We start from the raw sequence: 24,127 nt of genomic DNA on the forward strand, positions 1-24,127 counted from the left end.
TACAATTCCCAGAATTCCATAGCACTGGCCCATGGCAGTTTATGTAGTCTCAAACTGTAGTGTGTTTTGGACTTGGGTTTTCCATGTTGCATCTTTATTTACTCTGCAGCAATATGTGCACAGACAATTCAGAGCCAGGATGGAATGATATTAAAATCAAAGCACTGTAAGTCACTGATTTAAATCACCTGGTTAAACAACTGATTTAAATTCCTTTTCTATCTTTTTATAGCTGCAATCCTGGGCAGACCAATGAATCTGTAGCTATAGCCGCCTATCCCTAATCGAAAAGTTTTTGCCTTTGCTACAAAGAGAAACCAGCTAAGACAAGGTGGGAATTGGGCAGCCCTTCTGATTCTGAGCAAACAAGCCTAGGCTTCAGCTGCACTTCAGACTCCCTGAAGTGTGCATGTTGACTGCTTGCTATTAAAATAGATGTTTGCAACCATACCGTTCATACTGTTTCTGCACATGAGTACATCATCTGCACTACAGATCTACTTCGCCTTACAGGGAACCGTTGTGAAATGAAGAGTCTCTGGTTCTCTCTAACCACATTTAAGACTCTTAAGCAAAAGTATCTGCTTGAAAATGTAAGTGCCAAGAAACTGCAAGTAGTCGTCACCGAACAGAACAGTACTTTGTGACAACAAAAGTGTGTGTTGGTGTGATCTGACTGATACATTAGCTTGTAATCATAAGTATCTCTACTCAGAAGTACACTTCATTGAGTTCAAAGGAGATGATTTGCAGGTAGGTGGGCAATAGGATTATGGTCTCAACATTTCTGATTTGTGCAATGCTAAATAAGTTCATGACATATTGTGACATATGTGAACAATAAAAGGAAAAGAGGAGAGAAGGGAAAGAGGAATCTAGCAGTACCAATTAGACTAACCATTTTGTGTGTGCTTTTGTGAATATCAATTCACTTGTCCAGAAGCACTGTGAAGAAATGAAATGATATCCCATAAAGCTTTAGTTTTATAATAAATGAGTCTTAAGGTTGCTGCTAGATTCCTCTTCCCCTGGCTTTTATTTTTTATATGATCACCTAACACAGGCATCTTTTTTAAGACTGTAGCTAATGTATGAAACCTTAGGAAAGCAGGATTTTAAAAATATTTGATCCCCCTTCTTCTGAACCCAAACACTGACCTCCCTTGGGTGCTACACTTTAAATTTCCTTCATTATTTTAGAAGGAAGGGTAGGGGTACACAAACACAACTTTGAAGGCAACATTCACTAGATAACATGGAAGAAATGTGCTGAAAACAGTATTGCTTATAGTGAGAGAAGCCAGCCAACATATACTGGGACAAAGCTGCCTGAGTGTCTGTAACATCTGACCAATGGTGAAAGAAGATGCAGCAATAGCTGGACCACAGGCACCATCTCAAAACAACAGTACAGTGGTACCCCGGGATACGAAATACCCACGTTACGAAATTTCCGGGATACGAAAAAAATCCCATAGGAAATAACTGTTCCGGGTTACGAAGGTTATTTCGGGTTACGAAGAAAATTTTGGTGCTTTTTGGCGCTATTTCACACGAAATCGCGGCTTTTCCCCATTAGCGCCTATGGGTTTTCGGCTTGCGAAGGCTTTTTGGGTTACGAAAGCGGCGGCGGAACGAATTAATTTCGTAACCCGAGGTACCACTGTAATTTAAAAATTGGAGGGAGCAGAGAAAGAAGAATTTTGCAGAAGCAAAAGCTTGACAAATTTTATTGAAAATTAAATATTTTTAAAAGGACAGATGGGACAGTAGCCTTATGCCAAAGACCAGTCAATATACCGTGCCACCCTTCAAATTCAAATAGTAAAACTGACAACAGAAACAGAAGGTCAGCCATACCACTGATAAGTCTACTTTCTGCTACTCTTTTTTTTTAATCCCAGTTCATTTATTGGATATTATTACCTATGGTAGTTTAACTGATGTCTTGCGCATAAGAACACCTCCTTGTATCTATCATGATTATGGTTAGTAGAGTTCACTGAAAAGAAACTAGCATTTGCATAGTAACCTCTAATTATCCTCCTCAAATCAACCCTTTTAACCCAGTCCAAGAGGCTTTTGATTTACGGCAATGTACTTGCTGCATTTGGGAAATGCTTGGCAAGACTGGTTTTCACTTCAGATGGTAGTCAATGGGAGAAAAGGATACCTATCCTTGCAACAGGATCCTATGATTTGACAGGGGTAAAGCTCATGCAGTTCCCCAAACATTGTTGAACTACAACTTCCACCAGCTTCACAAACAATGAGGAGAAATGTTTGGAATTGAAATTCAACAACTTCTAGAGAACTCTCTTCACCCCTGTGTTAGGATAAAGAAGTCAATCCCACTTCGACTGATGGGCACTGTTCCAAGTAAGTGTTGCTCTGAGTTGCAGCCTCAGTAACACTATTTCCAGGGAGCAAGGGACCATTGTAAGTGTTGTGAAAAGATGGCCTTTAGCTGAAGCAACAGCTCCAGCTACATTTTCCTAAGTACATTATTCAACCAGCCTCAGTGTTAAGGTGTTGATCACCTCATATTCCATTTACTCACACAATCCTAAAATGTGCACCTCCTTCCTCAGTCATATTTTTTCTTCTACATTATCCTCTACATTAGTTTACTTCCTGGCCTTCTCAACATACCCCCTAGAAGTTTTGTACTTCAATTCCTAGCAATCTCAGCCAGTATATCAATGGTCAGGGATTCTAAGGGTTGTACTGTAGTCCAAATCATCTGGCCACCCAAAGGTGAATAACCACAGCTCTACATTTTGTAACATAAGGACTCTACAGACCCTACAAGATAGAAATGGAGGATCTGCTGCAGAGGAATCCACAGATTAAAAAAATAACCAGTGGCACACCAGCCTGAACTTCCACTACTCAGTTTAAAAAATGCTATTTACAGATTAAGATGATGACATGGACAGAAGGCAAAGAGCTACTTACTCTACTTAATGGCACCTCCTGTAGTACTTTGCCAAATTTGCCTGGTGTTCGGTACATGACCACAGCCTACATTTTACTGATTTGTGACCTTTTGGAGGAAACAGCCTTTCTTGATGCAAATAGCCTTCCTTCTTCAAGTATAGCAGCAGCTGAGAGAGTGAGCTGTGAATCAGAAAACCCTAGATCCAAATAATCTCATCTCTGTTATAATCTCACCAGGTGGTCTTAAGAAAACCACTTTCTCTCAGCCTACCTGGGCAACTGCAATAGAAGGATAATAACACCAAAGGAGAGGAGGAGGTAATTGGCTCAGTTCTTTCTTTTAAGCACTCTGGGGGGCACTGCAGGTAACAGAAACATACCAGCCTTCCCAAGGAAAGAAAATCTAAAGAAAAATTAAGTAAGAAAGGAGTTTATAAAATCAGGAGAAGACGACTGTGGCTACAAGGAGAGAACAGCCCTGCCAATATTTAGCTGCTTTTGCACAGAGGCTTTGAAAGGACAAGTGTGTCCTTCTGCACGCTCCAAACATTTTTATAAATTTGGGGGGAGGAGATGATGACAATCTCCTGTGGTACCTTAAAAACTAGCATGCTTTATTTGGCATCGATTTTGAGCATTAATCTTTCAGGTACCACAAGGGCATTTATTTCCAAACTCTGTTGTCAACATCAAAATATATGAAGCTGCCTTATACCTGAAGCCTGAAATGAGTCCTCTCAGTGTCTTGCTCTCATCATCAAAGGTGGCTGCTAATAACATGAAACAGACCTTCTCCATAATAGCATACTGGATGCAGAGCTCTGTGCCCTAGGAAATCCACTCCTTTCGCTGGCTCTCGCTGCGTGTGCATGCTACAATTTAAACTTAGCAATGGTGCTAACAGGGTGTGATGTGGTTTTAACACTCTTGGTTTCTTTCTTCTGAAAATCGTTTTACTATGCTATACTGCTTACGATTTATTTTAGGTATTATATTTATTTTAAATATTTTACTTGTGAGCTACTTTACGGAATGAACAGGAGCAATGAAAGTAGGAAAATATTTTTAAAATAGAAATATAAAACAAATATATTTAAAAAGCAGTATGTGTTCTCTAACTATTTGTTCTATTTGATCTGGAGGAAAAGCGGTATACCAATAAAATTATTATTATTATTATTATTATTATTATTATTATTATTATTATTAATTATTACCATTAAACTATAAGACTCAAACCAGCTGGGCCTCCTGTGCCCAGGGCCTGAGAAACACACCAGCAGGGATTCAGTCAATGCAAATACAGCACCACTTAAATATATGGTACAATCCTAACAAACAATTGACTTACAAGACAGGGGTGATGTAATATTTCAAATTCCTAGGTTAAAACCTCTTATTTGTAAGCATCAGATAAGGAAAGACTCTGTGGAAAGTGTCTGATGAGCAGCATCAGTTTTTAAGCAAAGTGTTTAACTGAACTGTTAAAGCTTTCCCCAGTTTTGATTCCTTCCACCATGTGCTATGTCTCTCTGGGACAAATGTAAAAGTCTGGCATTGGGTGCAATATTCTGCATCTTAGGAACCTCTGTTTTAAATCAGACAAAGCAAGTATCTGGCCCCTAAGGCTGCAAAATGTGTGGGTGACACCTGATGAAATCTCAAAACCCAGCATGCCTTCCTACTAACAGGAGGATGCAACTTCATTCCTATATACTCACCTCTATCTACAACTAGCAAAACTAAACAAAACAAAATCTACTGGGGGGAACCTAAGCACAGTTGGACTATTTACTCTGTATTATTTACAGTGGAAGCCACAGGCCTGAGCAGAAGCTGAGGACAGGGAGTCTTGGAGATATCTCATCCACAGGGTTGTCATGAGTCCAGGTTGATTTGAAGGCACTTAACAATAACAAGCCATTATTGTTCAGTAACAAGCCTTTATTGTCCAGCTGTATATCTTTACGCTTTATGATCTAACAACAAGCCTTATTGCTCTCTTTCAGGATAAAAAAAGAGGAAAGAGAGAGAGAAGGAATCTAGAGAACTGATTTATTTTTGCATGAGTTTGGTGGGGCTCAATCCACTGCTGCAGATGCACTGTTTGAGTGCAATATTAAAGCCGCAGGTATTTAAGCACAGCTATATAGTTGTGGATGTGGGATCAGAGTGTGATGGTTGACTCCAGGGCAGTTAACAACAACAACAACAACTGTGTAGACATGCTGCTGATCTGTACACAAGTTCCTCCAATAATACAAGTTCTTATCACTCCAAAATTACTTAAAGCTTAATAAATATTTAATGGGGTTCCCCCTTCACCAATGACTATTCCCTCCCTACACACACTTGGGACAGACATTCCCACCCCTCAAACACCCCACAAAACACACACATCCTCAGGCAAAACCAAACACATCCACATGCAAGCCCTCAGGAGCACACTCTTCCTGAAGAGTGTTTCTTGCTTGGCTTGTATCTTTCCAATATTTTTTCTTTTCTTTTCCAATGGTCAGAACTCTCTTCAGGGCCCACGTCCAACACCCCAAAACACAGAGATGATATCACACGACGCACAACCCTAGTTCCTCTGTTTGAAGGACCTGAAGTTCCTCCAAGAATACAAGTTCTTATCACTCCAAAGCTACTTACAGCTTGATAAATATTTATCATGGTCGCTGTAAATGGGGTTCCCCCTTAGCCAATTACTATTTCATGCACATGCTTGGGACAGACATGCCTACAGAACACCCCACAAACACACCTATGCACGCCCCCAGGAGCACACAATCTTTCTGGAGATAGTTTCTTGCATGGCCTGTGAGTTTCCAATAGTTCCTCTCTTTTTCTCAGTAGCCAGAACCCCCTCCAGGGACCCACGTCCAATATCCCCAAAGACACACACAGATGATATTAGAGCATGCCTTTCCTCCACTTGAAGGACCCAAAGTTCCTCCAATAATACAAGTTCTTATCACTCCAAAGCTTCTTATAGATACCTGTCATACCAAATGGAGTTCCCACTTCATCAATGATTATTCCTCCCCCCCCCCCACACACACTTGGGACAGCCATTCCTACAGACCACCCCACAAACACACATATCCTCAGGCGAAGCCAAACACATATCCACATGCAAACCCTCAGGAGCACACCACCTTTCTGAAGAGAATTTATTGCATGGCCTGTGAGTTTCCAATACTTTCTCATTTTTTCTTAATAGTCAAGACCCCCTCCAGGGTCCCATATCCAACACCCCATATGTGTGTGTGTACGTATGTGTGTGTGTGTGTGTGTGTGTGTGTATATATATATATATATATACACACACACACACACAGAAAGAGCCCCATATATAGATATATAAACACAGAGAGATGATATCACAGGACGCACAACCCCCTTGCCTCAACTCAAAGGACCCAAAGTTATTACACACATCCTTATTGCTCCAAAGCTACTTACAGCTTGATAAATATTTATCATGCCACTATTAATGGGGTTACCCCTTCACCCCGCACACAAACACACCTTCCGACAGACCACCCCACAAACACACACAAACCCTCAGGAGGACCCTCTTTCTGTAGAGAGTTTCTTGTATGGACTGTAAGTTTCCAAAACTTTCTCTCTCTCAATAGTCAGAAACCCCTCCAGAGTCCCACATCTAACACCCCATATATATACATATACACACACACACATAGAGATGATATCACAGGACCCACAACCCTCTTTCCTCAACTCAAAGGACCCAAAGTTCTTCCAATAATACAAGTTCTTATTGCACCAAAGCTGCTTATAGCTTGATATTTATCATATCACTCTTAATGGGTATAACTAACCCCCCCCCCACACACATTTGGGACAGCCATTCCTACACAACACACAAATCCTCAGGTGAAGCCAAACACATCTCCACATGCAAGCCCTTGGGAATACACAACCTTTCTGAAGAGTTCGCTGTATGGCATAATTCAAAGACATATCCATGTTAGTCTGTAGAATCAATATGTAGCACCTTTGAGGCTCACTGAAAGGAAGAAGTTGGAGCAGGAGCTGCTTTTGTTGACTAAAGCCTACCTTCAGAGATGCAAATGCCCCCAGAAAGCTCATGCTGCAAACTGAGCCTCAAAGGTGCTGCAAGCTCTCTCTACATCTTGCATGGCCTGGAAGTTCTCAGTAGTCTGGACCCAACCCAGGGCCCCACATCCAACAGACCACCCCACAAACACACTCCTCCACAACGCAAGTCCTCAGGAGGAGGACCCTCTTTTTGAGGAGAGTTTCTTGTATGGCCTGTAAGTTTCCAAAGCCTTCTCTCTCTCAAGAGCCAGAACCCCCTCCAGGGTCCCACATCCAACACCTCATACACACACACACACACACATACAGGATATCACAAGACCCACAACCCCTTTCCTCGCCCCTCTGAAGAGAGTTGCCTGCATGGCCACTAAGTTTGCAATAGTTACTCTTTTTCTCAGGGGTCAGAATCCTCTCTAGGACCCCACATCCAACACCCCATATATATATATATATATATATATATATATATATATATATATATATACACACACACACACACACACACACACACACACAATATATATATATATATGTGTGTGTGTATATATGCACACTCACACAGAGGCTATCACGGGACCCCCAACCCTTTTCTTGGACCAGAAGGACCCCCTCCACAGCCCCCCATCTGTGCTTCCTGGGACAGAGGCCTCCCTCCTGCCCTTGGCCCCCTTGTAGCCCCCAGGAGGACCTCAGAGTGGGTCCCACTGTGGGGCTGCCCCCTTCTTCCTCGTCCTCCTGGGAGGCCCCTGTGGCCCCCTCCCAGGCGCCCCTCGCAGCCTCTCCCTTTGAGGGCCCCCACTTGGAGACCCCCCGACCCCCCCAGCCCCCCCCCCCAGGCAACCACAGGCCCCGCCCCCCGGCCAGGCCCCTCCTCCTCGCTCTCTCACCGGCGGCTCCGGAGTCTCCGAGTCTCTCTTCCTCGCTCTCTTTTCCCTCCTTCTTTCACTCTCTCTTCTCCCCCTTCTCTCTCTCTCTTTCACTCTCTCTCTCTCAGGCTCCGCGGCATCCAAGATGGCGGCAGCCTCCCCCCTCTCCTTTCGCTGGACCCGCCTCCCTCCGCTCGCCATTGGTCGAGCGCCCAGTCGTTCAAGCATTTCCGTGTTTCTATTGGATGACGGGGGACGAGACTGTGGAAGGAAACGGGGGCGGGACGACGCCGAGCAGGCGCAGCTGTCACTTATCAGATCCACTGGGGTTGATTTGTTAAGGAGAAGTGTCCGTCAAAGAGTTCCCTTGTCGTGATTGGCTAAAAAGGCGCGGATGTGTTCGGTTGGGCCACGCCTACTCCTCGTCGGAAAACAACTTGGGTCGGAGCGGGTCGCCCATTGGACAAAGAAACTGCCTCTCAAATTTGACTCTTCGATGATTGGCTGTTTTCCCCAAAAAGTAATTGGACAAGATTGTTGCCACTCAAGGCGATAGCCTCACTCTTTGGCTGCTACGGTGAAAGGGGCGGAAGCGTCTGCTTCTCATTGGCTGCAGAAGAGCAAGCCTGCACATGTTGCCCTCCCATTGGACAGCTCCAGCTTCCCTCCCCCTCCCCGAAGCCCTTTCCTCCTCGCTATTGGCAAACACCTTTAGAGGGAAGGTGGGCACGAGTGGGCGGGGCAAGGCAGTCCGCGGCGAAGTCTGATTGGTCCGAGTAACCTGTCGTTTAAAATCATAATAGCCAATCGCCATGGAGGGAATGACCTCATTCTCAGGTAGATGGTGATGATGACGGCTGCCCTGAGCATCTCCTGCCTTTGCCTCATGGACAATGGAATAGGATGAGGAACCCTGTGCTATGCTTCAGTAACACTTATTGTATTAAATGACATTTATTTCAACGGTAAAATGAACCCAATCACTGAGTGCCATAGACTATATACTGCCTTATATTAAATTACAGTATTGACTCATTTCAGCAGTAAAACCAACTAAATAACTTTCTGTATTATATTTCATTTACATTATGTTTTTATTATAATATTTATTATATTAATTCCATTAAATATTATTTCAACAGTAAAATAAACTCAATAATTGATTTCTATATTATATTTTAATAACATTTATTATATTGAATGACATTTATTTCAACAGTAAAATGAACCCAATCACTGATTACCGTATTTTTATACTGTATTCTGTATTATATATTTTTATTTTTTATATTAAATTATATTATTTACTCATTTCAGCTGTAAAATCAACTAAATAACTTTCTATATTATATTTATATTATATTTTTGTTATATTTATTACATTAAATTATTCATTTCAACAGTAAAATGAACTCAATAACGGATTACTATATTTTATATATTGTATTTTATTAAATTATATTTATTTGTTTGAACAGTAAAATGAACTCAATAACTGATTACTATATTTTATTTTTATTTCATTTTTATTATGTATATATATATATATATATATCTCAACATGTTGCTATGACAGCCTCCATCATCTTCAGCAATGGAGGGAAAGAAACATATTTCAATCCTTTTATTGTACTGTATTTTGGGTGTTTTTTTAAAATTTTGTTTTGCATTTTTATATATTATTATTGTTACTATTGTTTTGTATTACAGTAGCTTTCAGTAAATGAGTGATAAACCAAGCAGGCCATTGCCAATCCACAAGCTGCTACTCCATTACAACTAGCCAAGAAACTATGTCAATACAATGTTGCTGCTTTTGTGTGCCTTCAAGTATTTTCCAACTTATGGCGACCCTAAGGCAAACCTATCATGGGGTTTTCTTTGTAGGTTTCACCCGAGGGGTTTGCCATTGCCTTCCCCTGAGGCTGAGAGAGTGTGACTTGGTCAAGGGCATCCAATGGGTTTCATGGCTGAGCTGCAGATCGAACCCTAGTCTCACTGTTCAACACTCAAAGCACTACCCACCATAGTAAACGGCAACTATTAGGGTATGTTTTGAAGTAATGGGAGGACTCAAGGCATTGTTAGTAACAGTTATTTCTCCTCTTAAAATCTTGCATTGACTCCTGGGAAGAATGCATAATGAAAAGACAGACTCCAGTTCCACAGATAAGTTGAGTCTTCCTTCTTTTTTGTCATGTTCAGAGGCTCTCTTATGGTGACCCTAAGGTGAACCTATAATGGGGGTTTCTTGGCAAGATTTGTTCAGAGGTGATTTGCCAAGTGCCATTCCGAGGCTGAGAGCATGTGACTTGTCCAAAGTCACCCAGCGGGTTTCGTGGCCAAGCTGAGAATTGAACCCTGGCCTCCAGAGTCCTAGTCCAATGCTTAAACCACTACATAACAATACGTAGCCCAAGAAACTATGCCAATACAATAATGTTCTTATTGTGTGCCTTCAAGTAATTTCCAACTTATGCTGACCCTAAGACAACCCTATAACCCTGTGAGAGTGGTAGCTTTCACAGCCATCCAAGACATTTTGCAACCTAAGATGAAGGACAAGATGGCACTTCCTCCCCCGTTCCATATACTGTACAGAAATTGACAGGATTGCTAGCTGAATACAGGCAATGAATAACAATCTCCATCGCCTTTGGAGGATAGCAAACCACTTTACAAGAATTTCTTGTTATGTGCCCTCAAGTCATTTCTGGCTCATGGCGACCGTAAGGTGAACCATGGGATTTTCTTGGCGGAATGTTTTTCAAAGCGGGTTTTTGCTTTTGCCTTCCTCTGAGGCTGAGAGTTTGTGACTTGCCCAGAGTCAACCAGTGGGTTTCTGTGGTCAAACTTGGATTCAAACCCTGGTCTCCAGAGTCACAGTCCAATACCCAAACCACTGCATTACAGCTCAAATATGGTTCCAGTTCCTAGCGCCTGTTAACCTGCTTGGATTTCTTTTGTGAAGCTGTATGCATTTTTATTAGAACAATAATAAAAGACTTTCTATCTCCTTAACACTGATAGCTCCATGGACTGATCATTAACGTATTGGCATTCTCTTGAGCTCAGCAGCAATGTTCCTCTTATTTAATGGAAGTTCTGGATGCAAGGCATATGATATACAGTCCACTCTTTCACACTCTTTGTCCAGTGAGCTCATGACCAGTGTATTAGGAGAGACATGGAATACAAAGCTAGGAGGCAAAGTTTACTGCAGTAGAGAAATACAGCAGTAGCAGCAGCTTCTGAGTTCTGGCAGCTCCCACATGATTTAAGTCTACAAAAATCTAACCACGTTCCTGCTTTGGCCAAAGCTCACGGCAAGTAACCAAGGGCTATGCTTGTGGCCCTTGCAACACACAGTTGCTTTTGTTGTTCTGTACTGCAGTTTCCAACTTATGACTGCCCTAAGGTGAATCCATTATGGGGTTTTCTGCCTCTGAGAGTATGTGACTTGCCCAAAATCATCCTTTGGGTTTTCCATTGCCAAGTGGGGTATCGAACTCTGGAGAGTCACAGCCCAACGCTCAAATCACTACACTATGCTGGCTCTCCATGTGACTACTTAATGTAGAAAAAATCAACAAGGATAAAAAACAAATGCAGGTTGGAATGACATGTGATCAGTGGGAAGAACTGCCATTATTTCAGCTCTGTGCTGCTGTACTATGTAAACAATTTTGATAATTTATTTAAAACCAAAAAAAAAAAAATAAGACTGACACTTTTAGACCTTTGTGCTCTGTACTCAATTCTAGATAGCAAAGCTCTTTCCAAAAAGTATGGGAACAAAGTGGTGTGTGCAAGATGTAGAAAACTTCCAGATCACAAAACTAAGAATTTTAGGGATCTGGCAATCTTTTAAAAATTAGCTTCTCAAAAACACCTAACATTGCAACACATTCCCACTACTTCTTAGTTTAGTTCTTCAAAACCCCTTCTAGAAACTGTCAGTTGACACAACTAAGAAGTCCTTAGACTTCTGTCCCCACTACCAGTTTTTCCTCCATCCAAAAAGAAGTCGGATTATACACAAAGGTTTCAAAGAAGTTGTATTTCTCCCAAAATACACAGGTCAAAGACAAACCTCAGGCCACACTGTTACAATACAACTTACCCTTCTCACTCTGCAGAGAGTCTAGATTTAATTTTATTTCATTCAGGAATTTATCATTTCTAGTCCAGAAGGAGAAACCAAAACATTCAGTCTGTAGGCAAAGTAGCCCCCCAGAACTGATTTACTCTCAAGATGATTATTATTTCTTTCAGACCCCTCCATTTGTATGCATAACTCTCTCAATCACAAACATACACTCACATACCTTATCCACTCTATCCATATCCACATATCTATCACTCTTATCCATGGAATATCCCACACTTGGTCACTTTGTTATTCTCTAACACAGAAGGAAAGGCATGCCTTTTTCTTTAACCCCTATAGCTTTCCCAATCACATTAAAAACTCTCCATGGTTCTCTTAAGTAGCCATTCCCTTCTTAACTGAGAAATGGAATTCAGTTTACCTACAATTTCCCTAAACAGTCATTCTTATACTCATCACTGCTCCATAGTAGCGTAACTACTCATTCTATCTTTCCCACAGACTCCTCTTGAAGCTAATCATTTCAGTTCAAAATACCAATTTCTCTGCAAAAAGGTTGACATTGGACCTTTTCCAAATCAGACACATGCTGGCTAGGGATGATAGGAATTATAGTCCAGTAGATCTGGACAAAATCAACCTGAAGAAGGATGTGTTATTTATTGAAAAATCCTGCCCTGCCATATCTTGAAACTAGTCCTAAACCAACAAACATGGGAGTTATGTGCGGTGCAATCTGCAAAGTGTTCCTTGTAAATACAGAGAGTTGTTTGTACATCTCTGGCTTTAATTTAAGTAATCAAGGGGATGGAACACAGAATGGTCCAGAATGTTGCTGCAAAGGTCACAATTCAACTTAGTTCATACTATTTAACTATCCTGTTTTTCATCATGGCATGAAAACCTTGCAAGAAAACTCGTTTCCTCTATTATGTACTCACATACACAGAACAGTAGGCTCTCTGTTGTTGATGACACTGCTCAAGTAACATAAAGAGGAAAATGATACCAAACAGGTCCAGGAAAGAACCAGTCAGTGCTAAATTCTCAAGTCAAACATCTTGGGAACTCCAGCACAGATCCTTCTGTCTCCAATTAATATTGGGATTCCAGTTGAGAGGGTTTAATGTCTTACGAGGTGGACATGATGCCACTCTTCTCGCTCTTCACCTTTAAGAATTCAGCCATGCTGGAGAAATACTTCTGGTTGGCTTCAGCTACCTTCTTCTCAGCTGCCTGTGGGTTCACAATCTCCAGACCCTGGGAACAGAGAGGATGAGCAAACAGTGTGTGTGAAGCAAATTTTAAATATGTGAAATAGAGATCTGGCTCCCTCTGTGGTGAGTGAAGAGCACTGAACTGTGACTCACACTCCTACACCTAAGCTTCCATGTCCTGGATATAAGTCAATTGTTGTGGTGTATTTCTTTCACAAAAGGAAGGCTCAGGAGGCACCATACTCTGGGGAAGGTAATTCTTCCTTCAAGTGTGGTCTATACTAATCACCAAACATTTCAAGAACATCAGGAAGGTAGAAATTAAAGGAAGCCAAAAAAGTATGAAGTTTAGCATCCTGAAAAACCATTTGCAAAAAAATATTCCTTTTGCATCCACAGGAAGCAAAACCAGCATCCAACTAAATGTTAGGTTCTTAAACTATACACATATTCAAAATAGGTTTTAGAGTTCATGTTAGCACCATGGCCAAACGTTAACAGCTGTCCAGTGGCATGAAAGAGTTCACTTGTATTTGTGTCTTTGTTTTTTCTTTTTCTTTTTTTGCATTTGCTTTTCAGTTTGAGGCTAGGAAAAAATATGAAGGCTGGGAAGAAATTGAGGAGGGGAATATTTCTGTCGCTCACCCACTCGTACGGTTCTCATAGCTATTGTGGGAACATAGATCACACTTGTGAACTTCAGTTTTCTTTTCTTGCTTCTGCACTATATAAACATTGGGAATCCATCTTCCTCTAGCCTCAGCTTGAGGAAGGGGCATCCCAGCCCCAGGTCTCCCCATATGGCCAGTGATGGGGACTGGATCTGATTGCTGGCTAAGAGACAGTTTAGATAGAATTTGTTTGGGGACCCAATTCTACCATTGGCTGTCAGGGGGATGCTGGATCTGACCAGTGAAAGGGCTGGAATGCTTCTCTGCAGAGTACCATCTGCTGCATCACTTACCACCAACAGAGTTTGTACTACAGCAGTAACATGTGTCAGTGTTTGGCACCAAAACAACTTTTGGGGAGGGCTGGAATTACACTCAGTTTTGGAATAAGATACCTGCCTTGAAGATATCAGTTCTATATTCAGTTATTTCAACGGTACAACACTCATGTTAAAAGCAGTGCATACCTGCAGTGGAGTGAAGGCCACACTGGATGCAGTGCCTGAGGAGCGGTCCCGGATGGTCGACTTCCCTCCATACACCATGCTTTGCTTCTGGAGTGTGCGCTGGTTGGGAGGACATGAAAAGGCACCCATTAGGGTTTTTGTAAAGAAAACAGTGGAGAGAGATGGAAGAGCTACCAAAGTATAGAGAACAGGAACAATTCAGGGGAACCAAATGAATCTGACAGCTCAAGAGTATATCTTACATCTCTTGCTTTTTCTCAGATCAGAAGCTCATTAAACGTATGTGGAATTTAAGCTGTAAGGCATCTCACTCTTTCTGATTTCCTAGCATCTCCATTTTCCCTGGCACCTTCCTGCTTTAAGTCAAAGGCAAAATCAGCATAGCCATCTTTACTGCAAAGTTACAAGCAAGCCACCTGTGACTCTAATATTTACTTTCAATTGAGACTAATTTTAAGCAATAATGCCAGAGAATAAAACCAAAACTATGCAAGGTGATGCATTCAAATGGTGTTCAAGAGCTACCCCATATCATTGCAGTGGGAGAATTTCTTAGATCTTACAGCAAGAACAAGGCAGGCACACTGAACAGACTGCAAATGGAGACTTGTATTATGAGAAAAATCAACTCATAAACTGAGAAATCTATGTGGCAGTAAAAAATATGACACCTTGATAGAAATATGGTATCCCATTTTTGTGAACAAGGCAGCATTTTCCCAGGGCTCTTAGAATTAATTTAATTGCATGTTTTATATGTTTTTAAATTTATAGGTCTTTTAAACTGTAAATCACCTTGAGTACCAATTACAGGAGGGAGGTGGGATATAAATAAATAAAAATAGTAGGAGGTCTGGAAAAAACTAATGGCATTATTTAGGATTCCTGCAGCTCCATTTGACCTTGCTAAAGATGTAACTGCTATGGTGATATATAGATGGCCTTTGTACTGTTTCTCTAAATGTTTAAAACATAAAATTATTTTAAAGGCATCAATAAAAGATCATATAGTATTTATACTATCCAAGTCAAACTTTGGACTTGGCAAAAATCTTAAGCCCCTTGGTAACATGCTCAGCCATCACAAACTTTAGAGAATACTGTATGATGCAGCCTGGAAAATGATCACAACTGCAGAGGTCCAAAGAGCTATAGTACACTACTGTCCCATTGTAGAAGAGGCAAATGTCATCTAGGACTTATAGCTTTCACCATACCACATGCACATATTCTAACCTGCAAGGTCTTCGAGATGCGTGCCTTCGTTGCCTCATTGACTTGTGTCTGACGGACACGGCCGCTACCTGATTTGCCCAGATGGCCCAGGCTAAATCCAAGGTCTTCTTGGTAAGCATCCTCTTCAATCTAGGAAAGATGAAGTGGAGAGAGGTGGATCAGAAGAAGGAAAAGTCAAGTCTGGATTGGAAAATCTTGAGTCAAAGGGCTTAGCCCTTTTTGTCAAAGTGGCTCAGACAGAGGAAGTCAGCAGGGTTGGGGGTTGTAATCCCCTTTTCATTTGCAATTTATAAACCCAGAAGACAAACCCTTCATTAACTCTGTAACTGAGAAGTCAAACGCCTGTGAATACCATCCTGGTTTATCAAACACAAGTGCATTAGAAAAGAGGAGACAACAACAAAAACTTAATTTAATGTTGCAAAATTGTTGCAAAATTACATGTAGCTGTCAACAGATTAGCCTTCACAAAATCACATCTTGTATATTTTTCCCACACATATATAAATTCCATAAATCCACAGGTGTAATAGTGAAGTTTCTATTTCACTGCTCATCCATGTATCTAAGACAGAGCTTCTAAGCACATCACCCGATATTCTGACAACCTACATGGACATTTAATCCATGTATTACTTGAAATTATTTTCTTCACCTTTTTTACATAACATGGGAAACACATCTTTGATTCCTGCTCTGGAGAACACTCATCCTCCATTATAGCAGTTAAAAGGAATACAGTACTGAAATCCTGGTTTCTGTTTCGGACTGCACTACAGACTAGTCAACCATCTACTCCAAGACAAAAAAAGCTATCCTATGTAAGGAAAGTATAAAAGATTCCACACCTCTCCAAAGCTCATGCGGTTTGCCTGCTTCCGGATTTCTGTCAGGCCTAGACGCTCTTTCATTTTACGATACCTGGAAGAGTAAGAAGCATTTTTAAAATTAGCAGAAAAGCCCTGAAAACCCAAAGTTAGGAGAGACCATTAGGACCAAAATTGAGACAGCAAATTCAGCAGGAACAGAATATCATAATGGCTAGGTTAACTAATGAGATATATGTAGGGATGCCTGGTTTTTGTGAATTCCAATACAAACTGGACTCATTTGTACTTCTCACATTAAATGGAGCTCAGAACCTATCTATCTTCCACATTTCACAAATGTGCTGATGCAACTCCCAATCAAAAAACACTGGATGTGTATCTTGGTAAAAGAATGTGTTTAAAAATTCATTTCTCTCTTTTCCACAAAAAGAGCATTTGATACAATATATATATATATATGCTACCATTTATTAAAACAAACAAAATGTGTGCAAGTCTGATGTAGAGTGCACAAATTCTTATTTCCTTCCCCAAGAAGGAATGCCGTGAACTTCAACTCAGCCCCTTCTCCCTCTCTGAACCATCTCTCCATTTCTTCTCCAGTACCTGCGCCCTCCACGCTTCTTCCTTTGTCCATCCAAAGGTGCTGGCAGTGGCTTCACTTGCTTCACAGGAGGTGGCTCTTGCCATTTGTCAAACTTCCTTTCAATTTCCTCCTTCAAATCATAACCAACCTAGATTGTTAAAAGAAGAAACAAAAGTTTTCCATGGGTGGAGGAAGGAGGAATGCTTTTATATATGGTTCAATAAGAGTTTCTTGAATTCCAAGATAAAAGAGACATTGCAGAAGAACATGAGTTACTGCTTGAATTTCACAACAGTTGCAGGGACATTCATGTTTTAAAAAACAGAATCTTTTTAAGTTTCCCTTCTTGCACTGCTGATGGTAAAGCATTTAATCAAGCAAGAATAAAAGCTCAATATTGAAAGCAAATAAAGGTTGTTAGCTGGTTTGAAGGGTATCAGTACTATGTCAATTAATACATTGTCTGAAGTTACTCCTAGATCATGCTGCCTCTCCACACCCATGATTCGTTGTCTAAGGGCTTGACTACCTATGCCAAATCTGACATGCTAAAAAGTACTCGTCAGAAAAACCGTAAAATCTGAGTTTAGCAAATATGGCTTTTTCCCAAACTGATTGGAAACCAGCACTGCGCACCCAACGTGGTACTTGCATGATAGACCTCAAGAAATTTGACTGAACTACTTCCAGGGTAGTAAGAGAGGAATAATGGCCTAATTGAGCACCATATAATAGTTGACTAAGAGGTTTGGCCTGAAACAACCTTAGGGGAGCTGGAACACATTGCCCTCCCTTAGTATAAAATAATTTTTTGTACTGTATTACATATGTAGATCTCTGTGCCACTGCTTTAACATATTCTGCATGTGCCTTAGGATTTCTGTCAGACTGGAACATGACATCAAGGTACTTAAAGTTTGTTCAATCCTATGATCATTTAACATCCATTTATATTTCATTACCTACATCCTGGCCCACCTCACAAGTACATGTGTGCATGTGCCCAAATAAGCATGTCTACAGGCCAAATGGTGCCTCCAATGTAACTCAAAAACATAGTAGTAATAGCAAAAAAACAGTGTTAAAAATTGCAAAAATATTGCATTATCATAAACAATCCAGGGATCAGAAAGCATTTTAGCATCATTCTAAAACTTGAAAAGAGTGGGTGTAAATTTCCAAGGAAGAGTTCAAGATCCAAGGTGCCAACTCAAAAAGCCCCAATTGCATATATTCATCAAAACATATAGCCCTTATATATTCTCAAAATGATCACAGGAGCCCTGTATATGTGTCCTACACCCAATATCACCCTGTGTGCTATGTTCATTGCTTAGTATCTCTCACCTTTCCTTCTGGGCTCTCATGGAAGCTGTCCACACGTGCTGCCAGTGTGCATTTTGCTGCTACCAACCGAGCTGCCTTCCTCCGCAGATCCTGTTAGGAGGGTATAAAAACAATGTCTACCTTTTGTCACTATGAAGCTGGTATACCAATCAGATAGGGAAATAGATAATAGTATCACATACATACCGGAGGCAATGACTGCACAATGTCACTATGATAGATATAGCCAGTGTGAGGCAGTACTGAGGTACTGGAAAAGCCAGACAGGGTCTTTCTTTGGGCACCCAGAAGCATGATATTGCAGGCTGGCATCTTAGACAGATTTGTGAGGCCACCAGCAATGCCTTGGGGTAAGGAAGGAAAACATGGTATGAAGATCACAAAGTAAGACCATGAAGCCATGGGGCTCAAGCTTTTTGACCAGCCAGCCCACAAAATCTCAACATCCCTTGTCTGCTGAGATTTGTATGGAAGGTTCTCTTCATGTGATATGTTGGCAGGTTCAAAGGGAGCCTCTGCTAAGTCCTGACAATGGACATATATCAGAACTAATCATGGACTAACAATAGAATCTGTGGTGCTAAATGGGGCATTTATTTTATCTGTGCACTTCATGCTTTCTATTACGAAATTTTCAGATTAATACTCTGACACTCATTTGAGCACTATTTTGACAGTCTTTGGATGTGGAGAGATGGTCTCATGATAAACGTTACAGGCCAGAAAATATGTTTCACCTTTTCATAGCCTCTCCCTCAAACAAGACCTAAATGCTTCAAGGTCTTTTCTGTCCATGGTCAACTAGAGAAGGGCACAGGTTCCATATTCTAATCTACAAGGAGCAAACCATCTGCTATTTCAAATTCATGAATCTCCACTGAGTCTCACCCATGATCTTAGCAGCAGTGGAAGCTCCCACAATGATGGAGAGGTTGGGGGCAATGAAGGACATACGGGACTCCACATACTCATAGATGCGGTGTTTGGACTGATTCAGCTCCAGGGCCATGTCACAGGCCTCCTCAATGCGTTCTAGTTCTTCTTCAGTTAACTGTTGTCTGTAATGGTAAAAAGACAACACCTGACACTTGATTGATAGATCATCACGGTCAGGAGTGCATTGGTTGTGTCTTCTTGCATGGCAGGGGGTTGGACTGGATGGCTCTTGAGGTTTCTTCCAACTCTTATGAGTCTATGATTCCACAATGTGCATTGTGCAGCTGCACATCTGCTCCAGATTCCTACCAATTTCAGATGTCCACTGAAGAACCCACCCCACCGCCACTACATAATGCCCACCTTACCCTTGAGTAGTAGATGCTGTAACACTGACCACCATAATTGTGGCATTTGTAAGGATCTGTTGAAGATTCTCATTGTTCTTGCATTTGTCCAAGCTATTGCCTAGTTCCTGCAAAAGTTAAGACATACGAAGAAGACTTTAACTTTCAAAGAGACAGAACAGCAAGTAGCTACATCTGGGCTAGAATGAGAAGTACGGCCAATCTGCTGAAGTTCTATCTTTATTTGGGGAATTTTGGTTCTAAGAACAAGTAGTTTATGCTTTTGTGAAAAAGCATCAGTTTTGTCCTAGAGCCAGATCTAGTTTATATCAACAATTGCAACAACGTTTATCTAAATCTATAGCCTTCTTCGTCCTCTAGCTGTACTAGAACTAAAGAAGTGAAGAACAGCAAATTCTGACCTCATCCACTAGCCTAATATTCAGGCTAATAGGATCCTAGCCTTCCAGGGGGAAAAACATGACATGGCAGAGACCAACCCATGGGCACAGCACTCATGCTTTCTTTTACCCATGCCTGGGGGAAAAAAGTTCTCTCTAGACATTTTCTAGATCCTCCGGAACAATTGTATGGCATACTTCTGGTAGAAGTCATTCATGTGAATAGTGTTAAATATATCTTAGCTTTATCCACAGTTTTATGTTTCCACAGTAATTCCGGGAATGTATCCCCCACAAATATTGAGGGAGGGGTCATACTGTATAAGCTTAAGGGAAACAATATCTTCATAAACTCCTATGGGAGCTTGTTTGGGTCAATACCAAGGTAAAATGCATTAAAGTAACACATATTTGAGACTCTTAGGTTTATTCTCCCAACTTAATCATAAAGTAGATTAAAAAGAGCAATAATTTTCTCAAAAGCTGCCCAGTGAACTTTGAAGGCTGTGCTAGACAGTAAAACAAACCCATATAATCACTCTGCATATCTGAAGACACAATACCTTAACAGTCCGAATGTAATCCAGGGCATTGGGAACAAGGGATTCCAGTTCTGGAAATCGCTTTGAGTATTTGTCTCGAATAAACTTGTGAATAATGTCTGCAAAGAAAAAACCCAAAGACTAGGAATGCAAGCCAAGAGCAACAGAAATCATCATTACATTAGAGAGAACAAATGCAGGCTTCTGGGTAAATGCTAGTATAGAGAGGTTTTAACATTTCTGGACTATACAGCATGGTGGAAAACATGTGGCTATTCAGATATTCGTAAACAAAATTCCCATCATGTCTCATAACTGGTAAAACTAGCTGGGGCCAATGGGAGCTACAGTTCACTAACATCTGGAGGGCCACATGCTCGCCAAGCCTTGTTGGTATTGACCAGTCTGGATAACATGTTGCTCAAGGAAGGGTTGACAAAAAAGCCTCTAAAATGTCTTATACTTCTGATACTGTGCAACCTAATACACACACACAGTCTGCACGCCAGACATCCACCTTCCAGCATTCTATTTACCAAATAAATCACATGCTCTTCTTAGAAACGCCAGTCTTCCCCCAACTCTATTGCTTGCCTAATAGATTCTGCTTTCCTCAGACCACTAACAAGTGACATAGGTATTGTTGCCAAGCATTCCCTCCTGCCCTGTCACCCCTTCCTCTTATCGAAAGCAAGCAGCCAAGTCTTTTACTCACTGAGCTCATTTTCAATCTCCACTGTGAGGTTGTTGGCATCCACAATAACCCTGTATTCAGGTGCAGCCTCCACTGGGCCTAGAACTGGGGAGAGCAGAAAGAAAAACTCAAAATGCTTATGTAATGAAGATAACAGAAGGGCAAGCAAAAGGGTACCCACGCTCTCTATGTAAGTCAGAAGGATATGTAGTGGATTCTGCATTGCAGGAACCAGGAATGGAGTTCAGTAAACTTTTGTATTGTGACAGTGAGTGACCTCTTTTCCATGCCAGCTCTAAACTAGAGTGACTGCAGTACCTTCAGATGCTTTGGGTTGCTTGCTAATGTATTCTTCTATCTTCAGCATGATGTCAGCAAACTGTACAAGAGAAGTACAAACAGATGTTAAGTTATGCTTTGTGGATTGCAGCCTTAACCTCAGCCGCTCAGCTGGTTCTCAAACTGTACAACAGGAATGGCAGATTACAGAACAACAGCTCATGATAAATCCTAGTTAAGAATACAGCCCAAATTTACACACTGAAGCCAGAAATCTCCTTCCTACCTACCAAAAAATCAAAATAGTGAATACTGAATTATTTCTGTCAAGGGTGACAATTTTTTTTTTGATTTTGCTATATTTTAAACCTTTACAGTATCAAGCCAGAATATGAACACTATGGAGATTTTTATTCTATCTAAGCATCTTCATAATACTTCTACTAACACAGTGATTTTGTTTCCACAGGCTAATTAAACTGGTCATTGCTGCTGTACATGGGCCTGGCATTTCTCTCACCATTTTGCTGTCCCATAGCTTGGCAATGCTCTTTACTGAATCGGTTGCCAGATCCAGCTGCATCTCCTCCTGGACATCCTCAATGGGAGGCTCGTCCTCCTCATCTGCAAAGCTGCCATCTTCTTCCTCTGCTGCTTCCTCAAGGTCAGCCAAAAGCTCATCTGCTAAAGACATAGTGGATCACACCTGGAGGGAAAAGGAGACAGGAAAAGGCATATAGAAGTGACATATATATATATATACACACACCTAAAATGTTGGGCATCCTTTGGTATTGGGCTGGGAACAATTCCTCTCACAGAGCAATTCCAAATATCCACCCAACAACACAGGACTCTATCCCTTATGTTGCTAAGGCCCAATTTCCCTCTTCTACCCATTCTTTAGCCTCTCTGACCTCTATAAAGTAGTCTCCCTTTCCCAGCTTCAAATTCCTCTCGTTGAAGTAACAGACTAGATCTCAGTTCTGTTCCTCCCTTGTATATATCTCTTCTTTCATTACCTCCTTCGTATCTAGTTCAGCCCATTTTCTGCCTTTCAGGACACCAAAATCCTTTAATAATCTTATGTGGACATAATTTTGTTTTATGTTCAGCAGCAAGCCTGCCTTTGCACTGTCTCCTGTAGCTTCCCGTAGTAATCATTCCAAGTCCATTTTGCTTTCCGCTAGTAGTGCAGCGCCATCTCTCCCTTTGCAGTGACAAACTGGCTTTCAAGTCATTTGTTTCCAACTTATGGAGACCCTAAAGTGATGGGAAGGGATGCTGAGATGGCTAGAAGCAAGGAGGTTGCAGATAAGGATGAGTTAGGACTGCCTAAGTCAGCAGTTCTCAGACTGTGGGTTGCAATCCCTTTGGGGGGGATCATCTAAGACCATCGGAAAACAGTAGCAACATTACAGTTATGAAGCAGCAATGGAAATAATGTTATGGTTGGGGGTCACCACAACATGAAGAACTGTATTAAAGGGTCATGGCATTAGGAAGGTTGAGAACCACTGGCCTAAGCGATAGATAACAGAACCCTATCATAGTTTTCTTGGCACGGCTTGTTCAGAGGGTTTGCCACTGCCGTCCTCTGAGGCCCAAAGTCTCCCAGTGGGTTTCCTTGGCTGAAAGGGAACCAGAACCCTGGTCTCCATGGCCTCTGTCCAGTGCTCTAACCACTACACCAGGGGCCCCTGCCTGTGCTTCGAGGAGCCCTCAGGGCTCTTCCCAGGTGCTCCGCAGACACTCCAGGGAAATGGAAGAAATAAGAACTGAATGAAATTAAAGAGCAAGAATATATTCTTATATATATATATATATATATATATATGCACCCATCCCTCCATATTTGCACCTTTGACATCTGTGGCTTTGATTATTCGCGGATTTGACCTGACTCAGTGCTGGGGAATCCTGGGAATTGTAGTTTATTGTGGCACCAGAGCTCTCTGACAGAGAAAGCTCGCTATCTCACAAAACTACAATTCCCAGAGTTCCCTAGCCTTGAGCCAAGGCGGTTAAAGAGCCTCAAACTGGACTGTTTCTGCCCTGTGTTTTGGAGCAGAGACGAAGTTCCTCCACTAAAGGCATCCCTTCCCAGAAGAACCTGAACTCAGCCTGACGAAGCTCTCCAGACGCTCCTCCGCTCGCTTCTGCTTCTTCCCGCAAACGCACCCTCGACGACGCCTCCTGTCCGTCCCACGTTAAAAACGTCACATGCCGCTCCGTCGCTCTCCGTGACGTCACAGATAAGGATCCAATCCCGCCGCACGAAACTGACGCGTAGAGATAGAAAATTATAAGGTTATGCCCAGTGGCTACTTCCGGGTTCCAAATGCCTTCCTGCTTCAGAATGGTTTTTGGCAATAAACTAGGCCTCAGTGATGACTCTAAACTGCGCTCTTTAAGGGATTTCGGACTTCAGCTCCCAGAATCCCTGACTATTGGCCAACATGGCTGAGGCTTCTGGGAGCTGCAGTCCAAAATCTCTTAAAGGGCACAGTTTGGGGACCACTGAACTAGGGCTACATCCACACTGCAGAAACAATCCAATCTGAC

The 24,127-nt window shown here is 41.6% G+C and overlaps 2 protein-coding genes across 4 annotated transcripts in view; both read right to left on the reverse strand.

Annotated features, from left to right (window-relative positions):
* Positions 1-8,058, reverse strand: part of CNOT3 (CCR4-NOT transcription complex subunit 3) — a 32,105-nt gene extending 24,047 nt beyond the window's left edge. Inside the window, 1 exon segment of the mRNA XM_042472820.1 lies at positions 7,920-8,058. The gene's annotated coding sequence lies outside the window, so the exon portion shown is untranslated.
* Positions 8,059-11,939: 3,881 nt separating this feature from the next.
* PRPF31 (pre-mRNA processing factor 31) lies at positions 11,940-23,830 on the reverse strand. 3 transcript variants are annotated; one of them, XM_042476162.1, is made up of 14 exons: positions 23,676-23,830; positions 22,083-22,268; positions 21,602-21,662; positions 21,305-21,388; positions 20,611-20,708; positions 19,668-19,774; positions 19,252-19,421; positions 18,550-18,707; positions 18,364-18,453; positions 17,037-17,164; positions 16,449-16,521; positions 15,601-15,729; positions 14,365-14,463; positions 11,940-13,269 (listed from the first exon to the last, which is right to left on the reverse strand). In XM_042476162.1, the coding sequence occupies exons 2-14, from the start codon at positions 22,254-22,256 to the stop codon at positions 13,141-13,143; spliced, it is 1,500 nt and encodes a 499-aa protein (XP_042332096.1). In that variant the 5' UTR covers positions 22,257-22,268; positions 23,676-23,830; the 3' UTR covers positions 11,940-13,140. The 3 variants fall into 3 exon arrangements, with proteins under 3 accessions (XP_042332096.1, XP_042332097.1, XP_042332098.1); XM_042476163.1 differs by having other exon boundaries at positions 23,692-23,785; XM_042476164.1 differs by lacking the exon at positions 23,676-23,830 and adding an exon at positions 23,424-23,475.
* Positions 23,831-24,127: the final 297 nt, after the last annotated feature.

This window comes from Sceloporus undulatus, chromosome 6 (assembly GCF_019175285.1).
Source record: "Sceloporus undulatus isolate JIND9_A2432 ecotype Alabama chromosome 6, SceUnd_v1.1, whole genome shotgun sequence".
NCBI classification, from domain to species: Eukaryota; Metazoa; Chordata; class Lepidosauria; order Squamata; family Phrynosomatidae; genus Sceloporus; species Sceloporus undulatus.